This window comes from Rhinolophus sinicus, linkage group LG02 (genome assembly GCF_036562045.2).
Source record: "Rhinolophus sinicus isolate RSC01 linkage group LG02, ASM3656204v1, whole genome shotgun sequence".
Taxonomy (NCBI): domain Eukaryota; kingdom Metazoa; phylum Chordata; class Mammalia; order Chiroptera; family Rhinolophidae; genus Rhinolophus; species Rhinolophus sinicus.
This window is the reverse complement of record NC_133752.1, coordinates 45,493,794-45,512,121: the sequence shown is the minus strand read 5'-3', so window position 1 is coordinate 45,512,121 and position 18,328 is coordinate 45,493,794. Positions and strand designations below refer to the sequence as shown.

Below are 18,328 nucleotides of genomic sequence, written 5' to 3'. Positions count from 1 at the left end.
TGTCTGGTACTGTTCTAGGCATTGTGGCTATAAGAATGAACAAAGCATCCAAACCCCTACCCTTATGAGTCTTATGTTATAGTAAGGAAAGAATGATCTTTCATAGACAGGGGTGAGAATCCCTAAGAATACCCAGGAGTGACATAACAACCTAAATGCTCTCAAAATCTCTTTATGTCTTTTCTCTCTATCCCTTTTTTAAAGGGAAAGTTTTGAGGAAATTTAGTGTTTAAAATGATATTGTGTAAAAGACCGCATATTCCATATTTTTATAAACATTGGTCCTGTGCAGAGTAAAAAAAAATGGAATGGAGAATAAATTGTACCTAGAGCGCATTGGGTAGGATTATTGTTGGATTCAGTCAGTCAGCACTTCCCTCAGCTTCTTCTCCATCCCTGTCAGCTAAGTCCATAGAGAAAAGCCTTTTCAGTGTATTCCAGAGAGTTCAAAGACAATATTCCTCCAACCAGCACAGAAATACAATATTGGCTCCAGACATCTTTTATAGAGAAGAAAAAAGAAGGTGGTGAGGTTGGCTTTTTCAGCTGTGATGGGCAGCCAGGTGGGTCTTTGATTTGATAATCACCTGGGGCCATGATCTATATGGCTTCTCAAGAAGGGCTAAGGAAGTATTCTTTTACTATCCTCCATGAGAAGAGAGAAAGAATGGGCAGCAATGGTCACAGCACTTGTCACAGCCCACCTGACATGGATTCAGATTGCATGTGAGAGCAAGGTTGTAATGGTTAACCCCTAGCACTTTCCACATATACATGTTAATCCAGTGGTGACAGATGCAAGTATATGCAAGTGTCCCATCAGATATGGTTTTATATCCCAGAACCAAAGCAGATGTGAAAAGTTGTATGGTCATAGTACAAGGAATATAGTCAATAATATTGTAATAACTACGTATGGTGTCAGATGGGTGCTAGATTTATCGGGGTGATAGATGGGAGGGGAGTTGGAGGACAGGATGAAAAAGGGGAAGGGATTAAGAAGTACAAATTGGTTGTTACAAAGTAGTCATGGGGTTGTAAAGTAAAGCATAGGGAGTATAGCCAATAATATGGTAATAACTGTGTATAGTGCCAGGTGGGTATTAGACTGGTCAGGGGGATCACTTCTTAAATTATACAAATGTCTAACCATTATGCTGTACACCTGAAATGAATATAAAATAATATTTAATGTTAACTGTAATTGAAATTTTTTTAAAAGGGGGGGGGGAAGGGAATAAGAGGTTCAAATCACCAGGTGTGAATCAAATAAGTCTGGGGATATGATGTACAGCATGGGGAATATAGTCACTAATATTGTGATAACATAGTACACACTGGATAACATAGATGGTTACTGGGCTTAATCATGTTGATCACTTCTTTAGGTATATAAGTGTTGAACAACTATGGTGTACCCCTGAACTCATATACAATAGTACCTCAGCTTTCAAACATCTCCGTTGACGAACATTTCGGTTTATAGATCTATGGTAAAATTCATGCTAAATTTGCAGTTTTGGGGGTTGATTTTAAAGGTCTGGAATGGATTCATCCATTTTGCATTACTTTCTATGGGGAAACCGTGCCTCGGTTTTCAAACGTTTCAGAACTCGAACGGTCTTCCGGAATGGATTACGTTTGAAAACCAAAGTACCACTGTAATGTTGTAATGTTAGCTATATTTTAAATAAAAGTCTTTAAAAAAGGGAGGGAGGGAGGGAGGGAGGGAGGGAGGGAGGGAGGGAGGGAGGAAGGAAAAGGAAGGAAGGAAGGAAGGAAGGAAGGAAGGAAGGAAGGAAGGAAGGAAGGAAGGAAAAAAAGTTATATGGTCATGAGTTAAGGGACAGAAACAAGCAAGAGGGAAACCGTTGGCCCATGTAGTTCTAATATAAGCCTTCTCAAGCCCTCTCTGCCCATCATTCCCTCCATCTTTAAGACCAAGCTCGTTCCTTCCTCTTAAGAGCACTTCTTTTAATATGTTTTGTTTCACCCTTCACCTTAAGTTACTTAGGAGCTAGTTACTTACTAGGTTTTTTGTATTATTTATCTTTATGAGTTTATCTGATCTTGAACCAGAGTATTCGTTTCCTGAGGACAGAGTTTGTGCATTTTACTTTGTTGGTTCCTCTTGGCCTCTAGCACAGTGCTATGTAGATAAACATCCACTGTGTATTTGTTGAATGATGAAAGAATGGATGGCAGGAAATTGAAAATAAATAAATAAATCAAGAGAAAGCAAGATGAGGTAGAGAAAGTAGTAGGGTGAGAAGTGATTTAAATGGTGGCAGAAAAAACAGAATGCATTCCTGTTTGAGTTTGATTTTGAAACATAGTGACATCTCTTGTGTGTGTGCATGTGTGTGTCCATGCACATATACGCATACATACACTCATTGGATTTCTCTTCCTAACTAAGGAAGTGCAAGCAATATATGTTTTACTTGTTTTCCAGCAGTGCTCAACACTTTCCATTTGTGTGAGTAACTTTTATGAATGCCATTGGGTAAATAGAAAGTTGAGTCCTAGAATTAAAACAATGGTGAAGAAAAACTAGTTATTTTAGGTTAAGTTATATATTTCTAAAACACTGTAATAATATGTGAATCTTGTTTTCCAGCTATCAGTGGTAGCTATAGGAATTAACATACACAGGACATCAAATGTGGATGTGCTACTACATTTCCTGGAAGATCAAAATACTTTCCCCAACTTTGAGCATCTGGCATATTGGCAAATACAGTTCAACAATATAGCTGCTGTCATAGTATTTTTTGTCTGGATTAAGGTAATTTATAAATTTCATATTCTGGATTTTTAACAATACATCTCCCTTCTTTTTATTAACACAAATCATACAAAATGTTGGAGGAATTTGATTTTATGGCCAAATTCAAGTAGCCAGCCAAATCTGCTCCGTATTGCACAAGTAAACTAGCTCCCTGCTGCTTGCACTCCTGCAAGACCTATGCCTGTCTAGGTTTAGTTGAACAAATGCAGTACAGTAAGAGGCCTCTTATGTCAGCTGGGCCTGGAATCCCAGGCTGCTCTAACACAGGGAAAGGTCTGAGTATCACCTGACATGGGGTGACCAGGTGGAGGAAAAGAAACTAAGTGAAATAGGAAGAAAGGCTGGGAAGAAGGAACATTGGAAATGTTCTCTAGAAGGATTGTCTGTTCCAAGTAGAGGTCATAGGGAAGCTCTACCTAGAACTGAGGTTGGGACAGGCACCTCTTCCAAATAGTTCCTTAATCACTCATTTCCTTTTTTTCCCAAGACATAATGTGCAGTTCCATATATGTGAAAAGTTAGGTCATTTCATGTACAATGAGCCTTCATTCTGGAAAGGCAGGAAATTTCAGTAATTTGGAGGCAGCTGCCAGCCTGTCGTTAGTCAAGTTCTATAATTATACCATCCAGACAGTAGCTACTAGCCACAAGTGTCTATCCAAATATAAATTTAAGTTAATGAAAATTATATACAATTAAACATTCAGTTTCTCAGTCACTCTAGCCCCATTTTAAGTGCACAATGTCTGTGTGTGGCCAGCAGCTACTATATTGGACAGTGGAAATATAGAACATTCCCATTATCACAGAAGGGTCTATTGAACAGCACTGTTCTAAAAGATACTTACCAACAGTTATTTATTTTCCTGAATTGATATTCACACCTGGAAGGCCTAAGATTTATCAGACCTCATCCTGTATCTCTCATGCTATTTATTCAATCACATGCTTGTTCAGGAGAAACCATCACTAGTGTACCAAACGTTTATCGTAAAATAGTAATCAAACTCTTATGATAGGAATTGTATTAAGTAATGTGATTACAACAACCCTGAAAAAAATTTTGGTGTGGCCGGAAACATTTTATAAGAAGCCTTTCAGTAAAATTCTACAGGTTTCCTTTCAATGTGTGCCTCAGGCTGGGTGGTTTATTTAGTGTTTCACTTGTGAATATTTTGCCCCCAAAACTTAAAGAACCTTTACGTTCTTTAAGGCAGGGTCATAACTTGACTTCTTTGTATCTCCCAGTGTTCTCCCACCAAGGCTTCTAGCTAGAAATGTGCAGGTTGTCGTGCCCTGTGGGCTGTGAATTGCCCAACCTGGGGGGCCATCTTCAGTGTCCTGTCTTCAAAAATGATCACTCATCATGGCTTTGCAATCAGACAGAGTTGGGGTCAAGTCCTCACCCCGAGACCCAGCTGACTCCTGAGACTGAGTACCAATATTCTGTTCACTGCAAAGGCTCGAGGCAGGCTACGTAAGGCTTCTCCCACAGTGCCTGGCACATAATTGATGCACAATAAATGAAAGTTAATAATATGCAATAAGTATTTCCTGGAGTTTCTTTTTTTTAACTAGTTTTCATTTGTGGGGGGTTTTCTCTTTTAATCTTTCTTGAGGGAAGTATATCACTAGTCATTTTAATTATAATTAAACATGTTTTCACTGTATTTTATCCATCATGTAAATGTAAGCAGCATGAGAACAGGACCTTTGTTTTGTTCACTGCTATGTTCCCAACTCCAAAAATGTGTCTGGCTCATGGCAGGCACTCAACACATGTTTTTTGAATGAGAAAATAAAAGTTTCTAGATTTGAAAAAAAAAAGTCATTTTTCTCCTCTTTTTTAAATTTTTGTAAAATATACATAACATAAAATGTACCATTTTAACCATTTTTAAGTACAATTCAGTGGCGTTAAATACATTCACAATGTCATGCAAGTATGCATTTCCAGAACTTTCTCATCATCCCAACTGAAACTCTGTTTCTATTAAACACTAGCTCTCCACTTCCCCTTCCCTCAGCCCCTGGTAACTGCTATTCTACTTTCTGTCTCTATGAAGTTCCCTATTTTAGGTATCTTACACGTGTACGTGGAAATATTTGTCATATTTCACTTAGTATAATATTTTCAGGGTTCATCCATGTTGTAGCATGTATCAATACTTCATTCCTTTGTAAGGCTGAATAACATTCCATTGTATGTATATACCACATTGTATTTACCCATTCATCTTTTGATATCTTCCCTCTTTTTTACAGCTCTTCAAATTCATCAACTTTAACCGGACCATGAGTCAGCTCTCCACAACCATGTCGCGGTGTGCCAAAGACCTGTTTGGCTTTGCAATTATGTTTTTCATTATTTTCTTGGCATATGCTCAATTGGCATACCTTGTCTTTGGCACTCAGATTGATGATTTTAGTACTTTCCAAGAGTGTATGTAAGTATACATGAAATTAGAAGAAAAATTTAATCAAAAATGTCACTGCCTTCTCAATGATAAGTCTTCACGGTTGCTATTTAACCACCAAATGTTTAAAAGTAGTTGTTTAAAATTGAGAATTAATTCCTTCCCAGAATATTAACCCACCAATGCAAAGATGACCGCACACTCTGAAATGCTGATGCTTAAGATAACAACAGCCCTAAAGTAGTCAGACACCGTAAATTAGTCGTAGTAAAACAACACGGTTTCAAACATCAGGGTCTTCTTAGCATCAAATGCAAATGGTAGCTTTTAAGAGATCATTTGCCTATATTTTTATTCCTATTCACTATTGTTGCAGTGTTTTAAACTTCAAGTTATTTTCTAAGAAAAATAGTCTAATATTCTCAGAGAAACTCAAACCAGTACAGGAATTTTCAGACTTTTTTTTCAAAGTTCTCAACTATGGTATTAAAAACAGGAAAAGTAGCCAGTATCAGATTTCCATGCCATTTGGAAAGGACTTAGGAAAAGAGGTGACCATGATAATGGAAGTTAATAGGGCTTTGTGTATGGGTATTCCTAATTAATGTTGCTGTTTGATAAAATCAGGAATGAAAATGATTTTGCTAATTAAGGTCCAGCATTGGCAACACGTGGCAACTCTTGACTCTACTGTGAGTGCATGTGAGATCCTTGAAACACAATTTTGTCTGTCCTCCAAAAATATTTTTTTTAAAGAAATTTTAAGTTCAGACCCATGATGACCATTGTGAAGGCTTCGAGTTACCATATTTTACACAGATTACATATTAAATTATTTTAGCGTATCGTTTTATAAGTCATCCAATAATGATTATTATATTTTCTTCTCAACCAAACGAGATAACATATTTAAGCATGAAAGCATATTATTTTTCTTCCAGAAGGCTTCAATTGCTCATAGAAGTAGCAAGAGTTTTCCAAAGGGATTCACAATTTTCTGTTATTCGGCAGCTAGCTACACTGAAAAAAATCTGAAAGTGTGAAATCACCTTTTCAAAAAATGTTTCATCAATGCTGGACATTCTTTGTTTTTGTATTGTGGTGTTGTGTTGTGTTTTGTTTTGTTTTTATAGCTTCACTCAATTCCGTATCATTTTGGGTGATATCAACTTCGCAGAGATTGAGGAAGCTAATCGAGTTTTGGGACCAATTTATTTCACTACGTTTGTGTTCTTTATGTTCTTCATTCTTTTGGTATGTACTCTTTTATTTAGAGTGAGGTGATTTAAATTTCATAAATCACCAACTTTTCTTTTCTCTACATTCTGTTCCCTATCATTTTTAAAAAGAACCCGGAAGTAGAAAATTGTAGATATTAGAAATCATATTTTATTTTACGTCTCATTGATTTACATTTTTAAGTCTTCACTAAATATCTTTTCCATGGACTTTCATTTATCCATATATATGTAAATATATATGTCTATTTATTGCAAAAAAAATAGATCAAGTGCAACCTTATAGTTGCCTAAAATAATGCTTTGCCTAAAAAGTAGAATATGCTTACATGCTTTTTTAATACAAACATCAGCACTTCCATGGTCACTTGCTAGCATGACTTTGCATTTCTCTCTTTCTTCTTTTCTGTTTAAAAAAGAGGAACTGACAAAGCAAGATAGATCCAGGGTGTCAAGAGTAATGCTTGAGTGAATTATCACTTGTCAAGGTTAAGATATTATGTTTTCACTTCCTCATATTTAGCACATCTAGAGACTGCCTGCAAATAATATTTATATTTTAAATTTGAAACTAAATCTAACAATGAATGGAAATTGCTTGAAAAATTATTTTCAAAAATATTTTTTTTATTCTCTTGCTTTGGTACAAATTAATATTTGTTTTTTTAATATTTGGCCTTCAGTTATGATTTTTTAAAGGCATTTTTTTCTTCATCTTAACGTTTATACATTTGTCCACTCTACTAAGAAAGAATTAAATTAAGTTAGCTTAACCTAAGCAGTGGCTATTGTTTCATTTAAATACTAACACTTAAGATTTCCTTACATCAACCATCATCGTAAGAAAACAAAACTGTTTCCATTTTCAATAAGTTTTATAAAGATTCTTTGTATAAGATTCAGTATTTTAGTATAATATCTCCAGAGTTGGTCCAGGTATTTAGTTGTGAAGTATGTAGTATTTACTGAGTGAAAATTAGATGTACTTTAATAGGACTAAAAGAGTCAGGAATATCTTGCAAGTCATTTGTGTCTTGCTGTTCCCATGTATCATGATTACTTTTAAACTTAAGCCTCTTAAGTTTCTTCTTCCTATCATATATTAAGGACAAAAAAAAAAATAGAGGAAGAAGTAAGCTTTTGTTACTCTCTAACATTGGGAATACTTTGGATTCTGTAGCGTCTGAATCCCTGAATCTCTACTAAGAAAACAAAACCAGAAATCGAGAGTTCTGCAACAACCCTTTAGTTGACTTCAGGCCACCAGTTTCATATGTATATAATTGTGGCAATTGGAAATGCTAAAATGTGAACTTGTTTGAATGGTGTCCTCTAGTACGTAGCACCTTCTAAATTATTCAGTCACTATGTCAGATCAATCACTAGAACGTGAAAAGAAGCGCTTAGTTTTTGTTTTTACACTAAAATGATTTTTTGTACTACTGCACAAAAAGGAATTGCTCTCCCTGAACCTCCCAGAGAGAAAGGGGAGGCTACTATCAATTCAAACCTTTCTTTTACGGATATGACAAGCCAACTGTAGGGTTTGCCACCCTTCTGAGATGACTGCCAAGTGTTAATTTATTGCACCTACTTAATAAGAAGCCACAGTGGTGTGAGGTGGCCCAGCTGAGGCAGGAAGCAAAAGGCCCATCATCAACAGGGAAAGACCACTGATTGCAGATGTTCATCCTACAATTAACGGAGAGAAGAAAAGTAAACTTCCTCTCCCCAGACCTTCAAGAGCCTTTCTCAGCCACTTTCTGTTTTTTGAAATCTCTTCAGAGGATGCACACTTTAATACATTTCAACTAAGATATTTGCAGGCATTAGGTAACAGCTGTTTGGAAACAAAAATAAAACAGATGCCTGGGTTGAAAAGGAGAAGGTGGGAGATGTTACTCTGACTGTAGCTGTCTGCCCTTGGAAATGAACATTAAGCCAGGAACTGTGTATTCTATATTCTATTCTCATATCTGCTGCAGAATCTTCATTATTTCTCCTTAATTCATAGCAATTCAATAGCCCAGCAAAATAATAGATCTATCATTTGTTCATCAATCATTCAATAAATATTTATTGAGCTGCTGTATTCCAGGCAATGTGCTAGATACAAGGAATGCAGGGTAAGGAAAATAGAGACCAACTCTGCCCTTATGAAGATTCTGTGAACTTGCAAGGAAAACAGATATAATCAGATACACAACTTTATATTTACAAATCATAGTGCTAAAAAGGAAAGCCAAAGGAAGAGCATGTTAAAGAAGGACCTGATCAACTGGGTACAGTGCTTCCAGAAAATCTTTTAGAAACAGGTGTTGGAAATATAAACCATTATATTGGGGAAGGAAAAAGTCAGGAAAATGAACTAACCATTACTGAGTAATATTGGCTATAAATTATGTAGCATGTACCATACATTAGGCCTGTCTTTAAGCACTTTAGATAGATTACGTCAGTCATTCTTACAACAAATCTGTGTGTGTGTGTGTGTGTGGGGGGGAGATACTATTATTTCTTCCATTTTATAAATGCAAAAACAAATAAATACATTTTTAAATGAAGATTAGAAAATTTAAACAATTTAGTCGTGGCAGTGCCAAGACTGAAACCCAAGTTTGCTTGACTCCAAAGTGTATGTCTTGTCGATTAAGCTTTTCTTGACTATCTTCCTGCTCAGCCTACCATATTCCTATTTGCAAAGATCATTTTAACTCTTAAAAATTTGTTCCATAAACCTCAAATATTATATAACAGTATTTGGAATAAGCATAGAATTCCATTTGTTTGTTGAAATTTGAAAAGCTGTTTAGAGTTCTACACTCCAAATAATTTATGTCAAATGAAAAATGCAGAGAACGTAGATAAGCAAAAATAATAAAATAATCCATTCATAGTTAAATACATTAATATTTTGTTGTATTTCATTATTGTCTCTTTTTGAAAAATATATTACAATATGTGGTTTTGTAAGTAAAAAAATATGTTGCATTTTCCTTTGGCATAACTTCATTGAAAAAATAATTTTCCCAAACAATATGGTAGCAAAACTATTAATTTATGACTTCTTAAGATATCAAATTGTAAAAAAAGAAAAAAGGAACAAAAAAGGCGTGTGTCAAAGATTAGACTGATGTTTACAAAATATATTTAGGTTTCTTCTTTAACCTCACCTTTCCTTTGATTTACAAACAGAATATGTTTTTGGCCATCATCAATGATACTTACTCTGAAGTTAAATCTGATTTGGCCCAGCAGAAAGCTGAAATGGAACTCTCAGATCTTATCAGAAAGGTATGACAAGCCCTAATTCTCAGAATTGTTTTGAACATAAAATGAGCATTGTTTCAGCCAGATTTCCAAATCAACATTAATTGATTGTCACTGTTTAAAATAAAAAGTAGATTGCTATATTGTAGGAATAATCTAAGTCTTTTTAGAGAGATGGATCTACAGCTAGCTGAACTCCTTTAATGCCCTGGATTAAATTCTCAATAAACTCTTTGGATTCTTGGAGCTGAGCTGCTGGTTTCTGAGCTGCTGGTTTCTGGGCTGCTGGTTTCATCCCCTTTATTTATTTTGACACCTTTTCTAGCGGGCTCTCATTTGCACATCCAAAGTTCAGAATAAACTAGAAGGGAAAAATATAAAGACATTTCCACCTTTTCTATTTCAATTACAGTTTTAAAAAAAAGGAAAGGAAAAGAAAAGAAAAAGTTTCTGCGGCAAATACTTTGTAGTTCACCCTTTATCCTTAACTTTCCAGGGAAGTTTTAACGTAGTCAAAGGCAAAGGTCCATGGAGTAAGGACACAGCCTAAGGGAATGAGAACTTTCACCTATGCACCTTCTCAGGATATGTTTATGTTTAATGTTAAATGGAAGGGCAGGACTGGGAAGTTGGGCAGCTTTGCTCTTCTCAATGTGACTTCTTTATTTGGTTTAAAATACAAAACTTAAGCAACAACAAATATCTACATCTAAAGCACACAGCTTGTTTCCTAACGTCATTTTCTAAGATATAGTGGCCCTTTTCTGTTAGTTCAAACCAAAGGACTATGTTGTCTGTGAATCCTGTTGTAATAGAGAACTTATACTTCTTAAAACAAAGTCCTTTGGATGGGACCTAAGATTTACATTATCCTGAATTTTGCATAACAGTTGATTACATTGCAGCAAATCTTCATGGTGTAAGCAAGCGGTCCTCACTTTGCACTTTTGTTCTAATAGGCACACATTTCAGTTAAATCATACCAGCCTGTCAATACAGTTGGAACTTCAATTATCACAGTGTGTTGACTGTGAATAACAGTATAAAGTACAAACTTCACTTTCAGTTACCACAGTTTATTAACTGAGTGATAAAGTTCATACTTCCCTACAAATCGTGACCAAAGTAACAGATGTGCATCAAAATCGGTGACCTATAATGTCACTTCTTGCAAAGTCTCGGATTGTCAGTGAGGATCTGCTGTTCAGTTCACGCACAAAACATGTAGTTGTGCTACTTCCTTGTATCCCAGTGATAAATCATGTGACATTTTACAAAAAGGAATTGGAAGGGAGAGTGGACGAGCAAAGATGAAAGTATAGCAAAGAAAAAAGAATCACAACACTGGAAGAGAAAATCAAACAAACGTATTGGATTTATAGAAGAAAGAAGTAGCTGGCCACGGGAATGTCACTGCCACCATTCAAGAGATCTAGATATACAGCTAACAGGACAATAAGGCAAATTTATCAATATGAATGAGACGATTGTGACAGAATGAATGAAAATGTCACAGAGGAAATGACACTGGCAAAAAATTTCAAATGAAAGGAATTCTTGGCAATATTTCACAACACTAAAAGTACAAAGAATAAAATTTTGGGAGCTGGCCCATATTAAGAAAGGATTGTGATTATGGTAATACACCAAGACATAGGAAAGATGCTCACTCCGTACCATAAGTTACACAAGACTAAGGCAAGCAGTGTTCAAAATACTCTGGATAAGTTTTCTTGTTTTGGGTTTGTTTGTTTTCTCCCCTTAGGGAAAAGCGCGGTACTACTTATATTGCCAAGGAGATAATGAATGGATCCAGTAATTTCTGAGTTTACCTCAGGAAGGCTTAACTATCCATTAACCACATTCTTGAATTCAGGCTAGAACATCACATATTTCAGATTTTATACTAAATCATGGGCTTGGTCCCAGTGGAAATTGAAGCAGTGAGTGGGTTGAGACGAGCTTCATCTCACAAATCAAGCTCACAAATCATTAGACAAACTGGGATCCTCTTCACTAGTGAAAACTACTATCGTGCTAATAACAATAGCAATAAAAATAATAGCTAATACTGTTGCATCCTTATAATGAAAACTGTGGGGTAAGAACAGACTTTCCTCAAGGTTCTTCCGGCTAGCCTAACAATCAAATAGACATGAGACAGGTTAGCAAGAGAAAATAACCAAATTTATTACATACATGTGTATGAGAACCTCACATACATAAGAGACTCAGAGACTCCACATGCATGAGAGATTCAGAGACAGAGAACTTGTTATATAAGGCATCCTGAACTAGGGATGAGGTAAGGTGCCTTGGAGGTTTCAAAAGGTCATTGCAGGATGATAAGAGCAGACCTTTAGTAAATAGAAGTTTGCCTCGCCTGGTGAAAACTAGGAAGTAAGCAACTGTGAACTGTCTGTTACACCAGTATTTTATTTAGAGTGATATATTTATGAACACATATTAATTTCTAGGTATATATGTTATTTCCTCACAGCACAAATTTTTTTAATGTGGCATAAGGCATGTTTACTAATAGACCCAAACATCTTTAGTTCCTCTATTATAAAAAGCAAAAAGGTGATATACATATGTTCAGTAATTAATGTTTCATTATTTTATCTTATTTGGACATGCTGTGACTATCCATCATTTAATTTAACTAGCAAAACATTAAAATTTCAAGTTACCCAAGAGATTTAGGAAACCCTTTTTAACAATATACTTATTGCTAAAGAGTTCACCTAAAAAGAAACCTTTGATCCTACTTACATTTATTTAATTTACTTGCTCCTAAAAATAAAGTTTATAGATTACTTATGAAAATATAATCATACCAAGTTACTTTTCTTGCTGACAAATTTTGCAACAGAGAACTCGTTTGACTAATAAACCCAGGTAGAGTAAAAGTACTATTTAATGCTGATTATTCTAAAGATATGCCTATTTAACCAAACCAAACTCAAACCAGCTTTAATGTCAAATATTTTTCCAGATTATGTGATTCTAAAAAGTTTTGGGATTAGTTTCTGTTATATTTTTGAGAATTCTCATATAAGTGCTTATTCGTTTAAGCCAACTTAATAGAGCTTCTTTTTTTAATAAATTAACAATACCATCCAGAGGTAGAAAATACTAGACTTCTGGGGGGGATCACTGCATAAATTATATAAATGCCTAACCTCTGTGCTGTACACCTGAAACAGACATGAACAGAAATCTCCTAGCCTTCATTTTAAAATTACTGCCATAGGATGGATAAGATAATGTAAAAGAACAGTTGGATCCAAACTCTGTTTCTGGCAGAAAAAATTAAGGTTACCTGTATAGATGGCTAAAGCTTTTTCTTACTAATATTTGTGGAAAAAGCACTTAAGATTTGTATTTGTCCTTCGCAAGGGAGTCTTGGAGCCATAGAAGCAGTGCGTGCTTTCCAAAACACCTCAGTGTCCCTTTTTTTCCTTCAGTCTTAAGAATTGTGGACAATAAAGATAGCTGGGCTTTGAACTGCTTCTGGAGCTACATTTCCGGTTTCACAAAAATTTTTAAGATGAGAACAGCTGCTCTAAAAATCTGGGCTGTAACTTAAGTGGCATATTGACCTACCTGTCGAACTACAGAATCTCTAATTTGCCTCCTTCCCCTTGGGTATAAAGTTTTATTTTACCTGAGGGAGGTAGCCCAAAAGAAAAAAAAAATTCCTGTCAGGCTCTGTCATTAGTTTCAATTTGACCAAATTTCTCATCAAAAAGTTATTAAATCCTTTGAAATATCTTGTCGGGTTTCCGCTGGGACAAACAGTAAATATTTCCGGCATTATTAAACAATTCCATAGACCTAAGAGGGCGCAAAAAGTTTACTACCTTCTAGAGTCTTTTCCTCTGACAGCCAAAAGAAAAAACTGACAGCCCTCATGTACCAGCCCCCCAGTGAGACACAATGTCTCTTCCATAATACACTCAGGTAAAAGAGATGCAATCAATTAAAATTGACATAACTTTTTTAAACATAAAGGCTGTTCAAACATTCCAATTTTCATACTCTTATGAATCTTTACTTTTCCATATTCTTTTAATCTAATTGTAGCTTGAGTCAGGGCTTCACCAACGGATTTTGGTACCACAGTTCATGGAGTGCTGGAAATTTCTTTTTTCTATCTCCTGACCATTTTATCCACTCTTGAGTAAAACGGCTTTGGGTTCCCAGCAAGAGGTTAAACCAGGGGACCTGTTATCAATCTTTAACTTGATTTAACCAGAGTGACTATTGCCGCAAGTGACTGATTGCTGGTCAGATTTTTCGTTGTATTCATTTCCCTACAGTCTTTTAAATGTCTCCACACAGGGGTAAATAGAGCAGATTTATTTGTGGGGAGTAACAGAAGGTCAATTTGGCCCATTCAGCCTTTGGTAGTGCTGTACTAAAACCTGTTTTAACCCCGTGAATATCTGTTTTATTTATTCCACTTTTTTTTCTTTCTAATTAGCACATTCCTTATAATAGCCTTTGGAATTTTAGATTATAATTTCGTTAAGGGATGACAGCAATGTGGTACGACCCTACTCATAAATGGAGTTGAGCCCATGTTTCTGTCTGGCCACATTTTGGAGCTTCCAACCTGACAGTTACCAAGCTGAGTTCTTAAGACATAAAATTTTAGGTTGTCTTTTAGTAAGATTTTGCCACTCTTTTTCTTTCATTTTTCTTTTTTAGGTACAGGACAATTGTACTTCCGATGTATTTTTTTTTTTTTTACAGTATCTGTAAATGTCTGAAGATAAATAGGAAGGGGTCTGTCTGAGTAGACTTCGATTTTTGTTTTAATTCCTGTCCTTCCATCATATTAAGGGAATCTTAATGACTAGCTTTTATAACAATATGAGAGCTAAGAAAAAAAATTTCTTTCTTTTCGATTTAGAAGTTTTTCCAATTAAAAGGATCCATTGTCTGGCCTTGACATTAGGATCTATAGTGACTCAAACCAATACTATGGATGTAAGAGGCATCCTCAGAAGAGACTGCAAAAAGATGCAAGAATGTTTATTCCCAGAGTTAGCCTAAGAAATATGGGGTGGGTTCTGTCGTTAAACAGCTGTTCCAGAACACAGGGAATCACATGCTTTCCCCATTTGAGCAGAGTAAGGTTTAAGATTCCCTAAGCTTGGATCCACAGCCTATTTGGCTGCCCACCATTTACATAAGCATCCTCCACTTGGTGGAGATAATAGACCATCTCTAGGAGGAACCAGGTAGACACAGAAAATTCTGTAGAGAACTAGTCATGGCCGGATAGACAGCAAGATGCACCTTAGCAAGTACACCCTCTGGATGGTGGAGGCCAGAGAGAAAATATTCTCACTGGTCATAAGGCCCAGCTCTCAGGACATACAACATGAAGAAAGGAGAGAAACCAGACAGAGACAGAGACAAACAAAACCTGTGGGTACTCATATCAAGGAAATGAGTTGCTAGCCCAAGAAACTATTTTCACAAACATTTTCTCCTGCCAATCTAAATTTAGAAGAGAGGAAAAGACTCTCACCACCTTCGCTTCCACCAGACCCTGCAGACAGAGATCTGGGGGTGTGCTGCCTTGGTAAGCACCTTACCTTCTGCCAGCATGTGTAAAATGCCCCAAGATCTCCTCATCTGCAGCAGCCTCGTGGGGAAGCACGGGGTTCCAGCAGTGAGTTTACCCTACTCCTTGCATTAGCTGGGGGCAAGGAACAGACTTTCCTCTATCTTCAAGGTTCTTCTGCCTCGTCTAATCATCATAGACATGAGACAGAATAGCAAGAGAAAAATAACCAAATTTAATACATACACATATATGTATGGGAACCCCACATACATGAGCAAGTCAGAGATGACACATGAACGAGAGGTTTGGAGATAGAAAGGGAACATGGGGATAGAAGACATCCTGAGCTAAGGATGAGGTAAGGTGCCTTAAGGGCTTGAAAAGTCATTGCAACATGATAAGAACAGATGTTAGTAAATGAAAGTTTGTCCTGCCCTATAGATAGGTCAAAAGAGGTTATCTCTAATAATCTCTTATTATGGCAAGGCCCCTAATTCAAGTTGTTCTAGGTAATTAAGGGAAGGGCAAAGTTTCTTTTGAACCTGAGGCTAAAGGTGTCTTCAGCTCAAAACAATCTGCATACCACGGAGGCATATCTTGGAGTGACTCATTACGAATCCCCATAACACAATGCTAAATACATGTATATTATCTCATTTCTTTCTGATGACAGCTATGTGAATTGATTGCTGTTCTGCACACTCTAGGTATGACGTAACTGAGGCATGAAGGGAAGCATGTCCAAGGTCACATACGGCACACACTGGACTGATCCATAGCACTTGGCTGGGCCAGGACTTGGACCCAGGTCTATCTGGCTACAAGTTCATGCCTTTAGCACATTCAAAAGACTCTATACATGGCAAAAGGAACTTGTTTTATTTGGATAGGAAAGTAGAAAGGCAATTCTAGTGCCTTCTCCTTTCAATAACTTAATATGAACTGCTCAAAGTGAGTAATTGAGATGCTTCTCAGCATAGGTGATTCAGTATTTTGGATCCCAGAGTGCTGTTATAGAAAGAAGTCACAGTGTAAATCATAATTTTCTTCTAAGATATGGGTGGTTCAGGGTGGTTGGCTCTTTTCTTTGCTGTTTGGAAAGCGTGAAATTTCCATTTGTATTATTTATAACATCTCTGACTTTGCAGTGCTCAACTCTTATCTTGATAGCCACTGGCCTGGCTGCCAAAATATTTAGTAAAAGTGGTCTGGGGGATACCCACTCACCATGTTTGGTTTGGGGGAATATTCACCGTCATAGTCTATGGAGCTGCCACGCAGCCCCAAAGTCTCATAAAAATTGCACCGTATCATCTCAAAAGAATCTTGCAGTCAGAAAGGTGGCCCCTTTGGAAGGTGTCATTGAAATCCCAACATTTAGGTCCAATTGGTAGAGGTGGTTGCATGATGTTGTGATTTAGAAGGTCTTAGGATAAGTTTACGATAAAACTTAGGAAAAGTTTTTACAAAGAAATAAAATACTTTAATTTTCAATGTTTCTAATGTTTTAAATTTGAATGTACTAAATATTCATTTTACTATTTTTTTTTTAAATTTCCCTATGACTTTCTAACCAACACAAAGGGAGGTTTTAATGTTTGACAAACAATTTTAAAGGTCATGGAGCAATCATAATTTTTCCTGTTGATTATTAACATCACTTTGTACAGTTTGAGCTTGCACTTTTACAGTCCTACACTAAAATGCAAAGCAAGGTCAGCCTGTAGTTTATTAATGAAAAGTCCACATTCACATTTTACTTAATTTTTTTACATGCTTAACATATATAAGGAAATTACTATGAGATAATATAAAAAATAAACAATCTATGACTCAGATTTCTCAGTAGTAAGAACTGTTGCACATTCGTACATATTCTGAGGCAGACAGCTATGAAACATATAGCGATTTTCATTTCTATAACCTAAACTTGAGTTCATATATGAGCAAAAGGCCCTTAGTTCTTGACTTACTGAAAGTCTTTGACTCTTTTCATATAACTCTTCCACAAGAGTTTTGTGGAAAAATCGGGATACTTTTGTTATTCATGCATTCAACATGTACTTGATGTGTGGCCAACTTATGTCAAGCACTCTTCTGGTTACTGGGTTTACAGTAGTTACTACTGTAAATGGAAGGTAAAGCAAATGCAAAAGGAGAATACACTAAACCAAGTATTTTCTTTTCAACAGGGCTACCATAAAGCTTTGGTCAAGCTAAAACTAAAAAAAAATACTGTGGATGACATTTCCGAGAGTCTGCGGCAAGGGGGAGGCAAGTTAAACTTTGATGAACTTCGCCAAGATCTCAAAGGGTGAGAATTATGTTTTCTGAGGACCTGGGATGTTGCTTATGCAAAGATAAATTGTTGGAAATAAGGATATTTCTGGCCCAAGTACTCATAGAGACACTTTTTTTTTTTTCTTAGAGGTGGGTATCTTTCTGGAACATATTGTAAGAGGAGGACTGTCCCTGAGTCAGCAATTTCTCATTTCCTCTTGCATTTTGTTGTCTCTGGGTTGGTCCACGTATGTGAATGCGTTCATCTATAACCTCTCAATAATTTCAGGAAGGGCCATACTGATGCAGAAATTGAGGCAATATTCACAAAGTATGACCAAGATGGAGACCAAGAACTGACTGAACATGAACATCAGCAGATGAGAGACGACTTGGAAAAAGAGAGGGTAGGTTTAGTTTAAGAGAATATGATTTGATTCAGCACCCAAGATATTTCAAACTCCATGCTAAATAGTGGGTGAGCTTCTCTCTCTGTCTCTCCCCAACCCCCACCTCATCTCTCTTTCTCTCTCTCTGTCAATTTATGTATTAGTACCCTGCTTATTCTAACAAGGATATGTAACACATTAATATATAAAAATGCAGTCGGTTAGCATAAATGTAAAAAAAACAAAACAAAATGAAGAATGAAGCAAAACAAAGCAAAAGTGAAATATAAAACTAGACTGAATGAAGTGGAAAATGCATTCCATAAAAACACACATGCTTATTGAAATTGGGCTACACA

The 18,328-nt window shown here is 36.2% G+C and overlaps 1 protein-coding gene across 1 annotated transcript in view; it reads left to right on the top strand.

Moving 5' to 3' along the window:
* The window catches only part of PKD2 (polycystin 2, transient receptor potential cation channel), a 57,587-nt gene that overhangs the window by 32,721 nt on the left and 6,538 nt on the right, over positions 1-18,328 (top strand). Inside the window, exons 7-12 of the mRNA XM_019719343.2 lie at positions 2,621-2,788; positions 5,057-5,238; positions 6,342-6,462; positions 9,642-9,740; positions 17,493-17,614; positions 17,870-17,987. Of these exons, the coding sequence (XP_019574902.2) occupies positions 2,621-2,788; positions 5,057-5,238; positions 6,342-6,462; positions 9,642-9,740; positions 17,493-17,614; positions 17,870-17,987 (810 nt within the window). The remainder of the gene's footprint in view (positions 1-2,620; positions 2,789-5,056; positions 5,239-6,341; positions 6,463-9,641; positions 9,741-17,492; positions 17,615-17,869; positions 17,988-18,328) is intronic.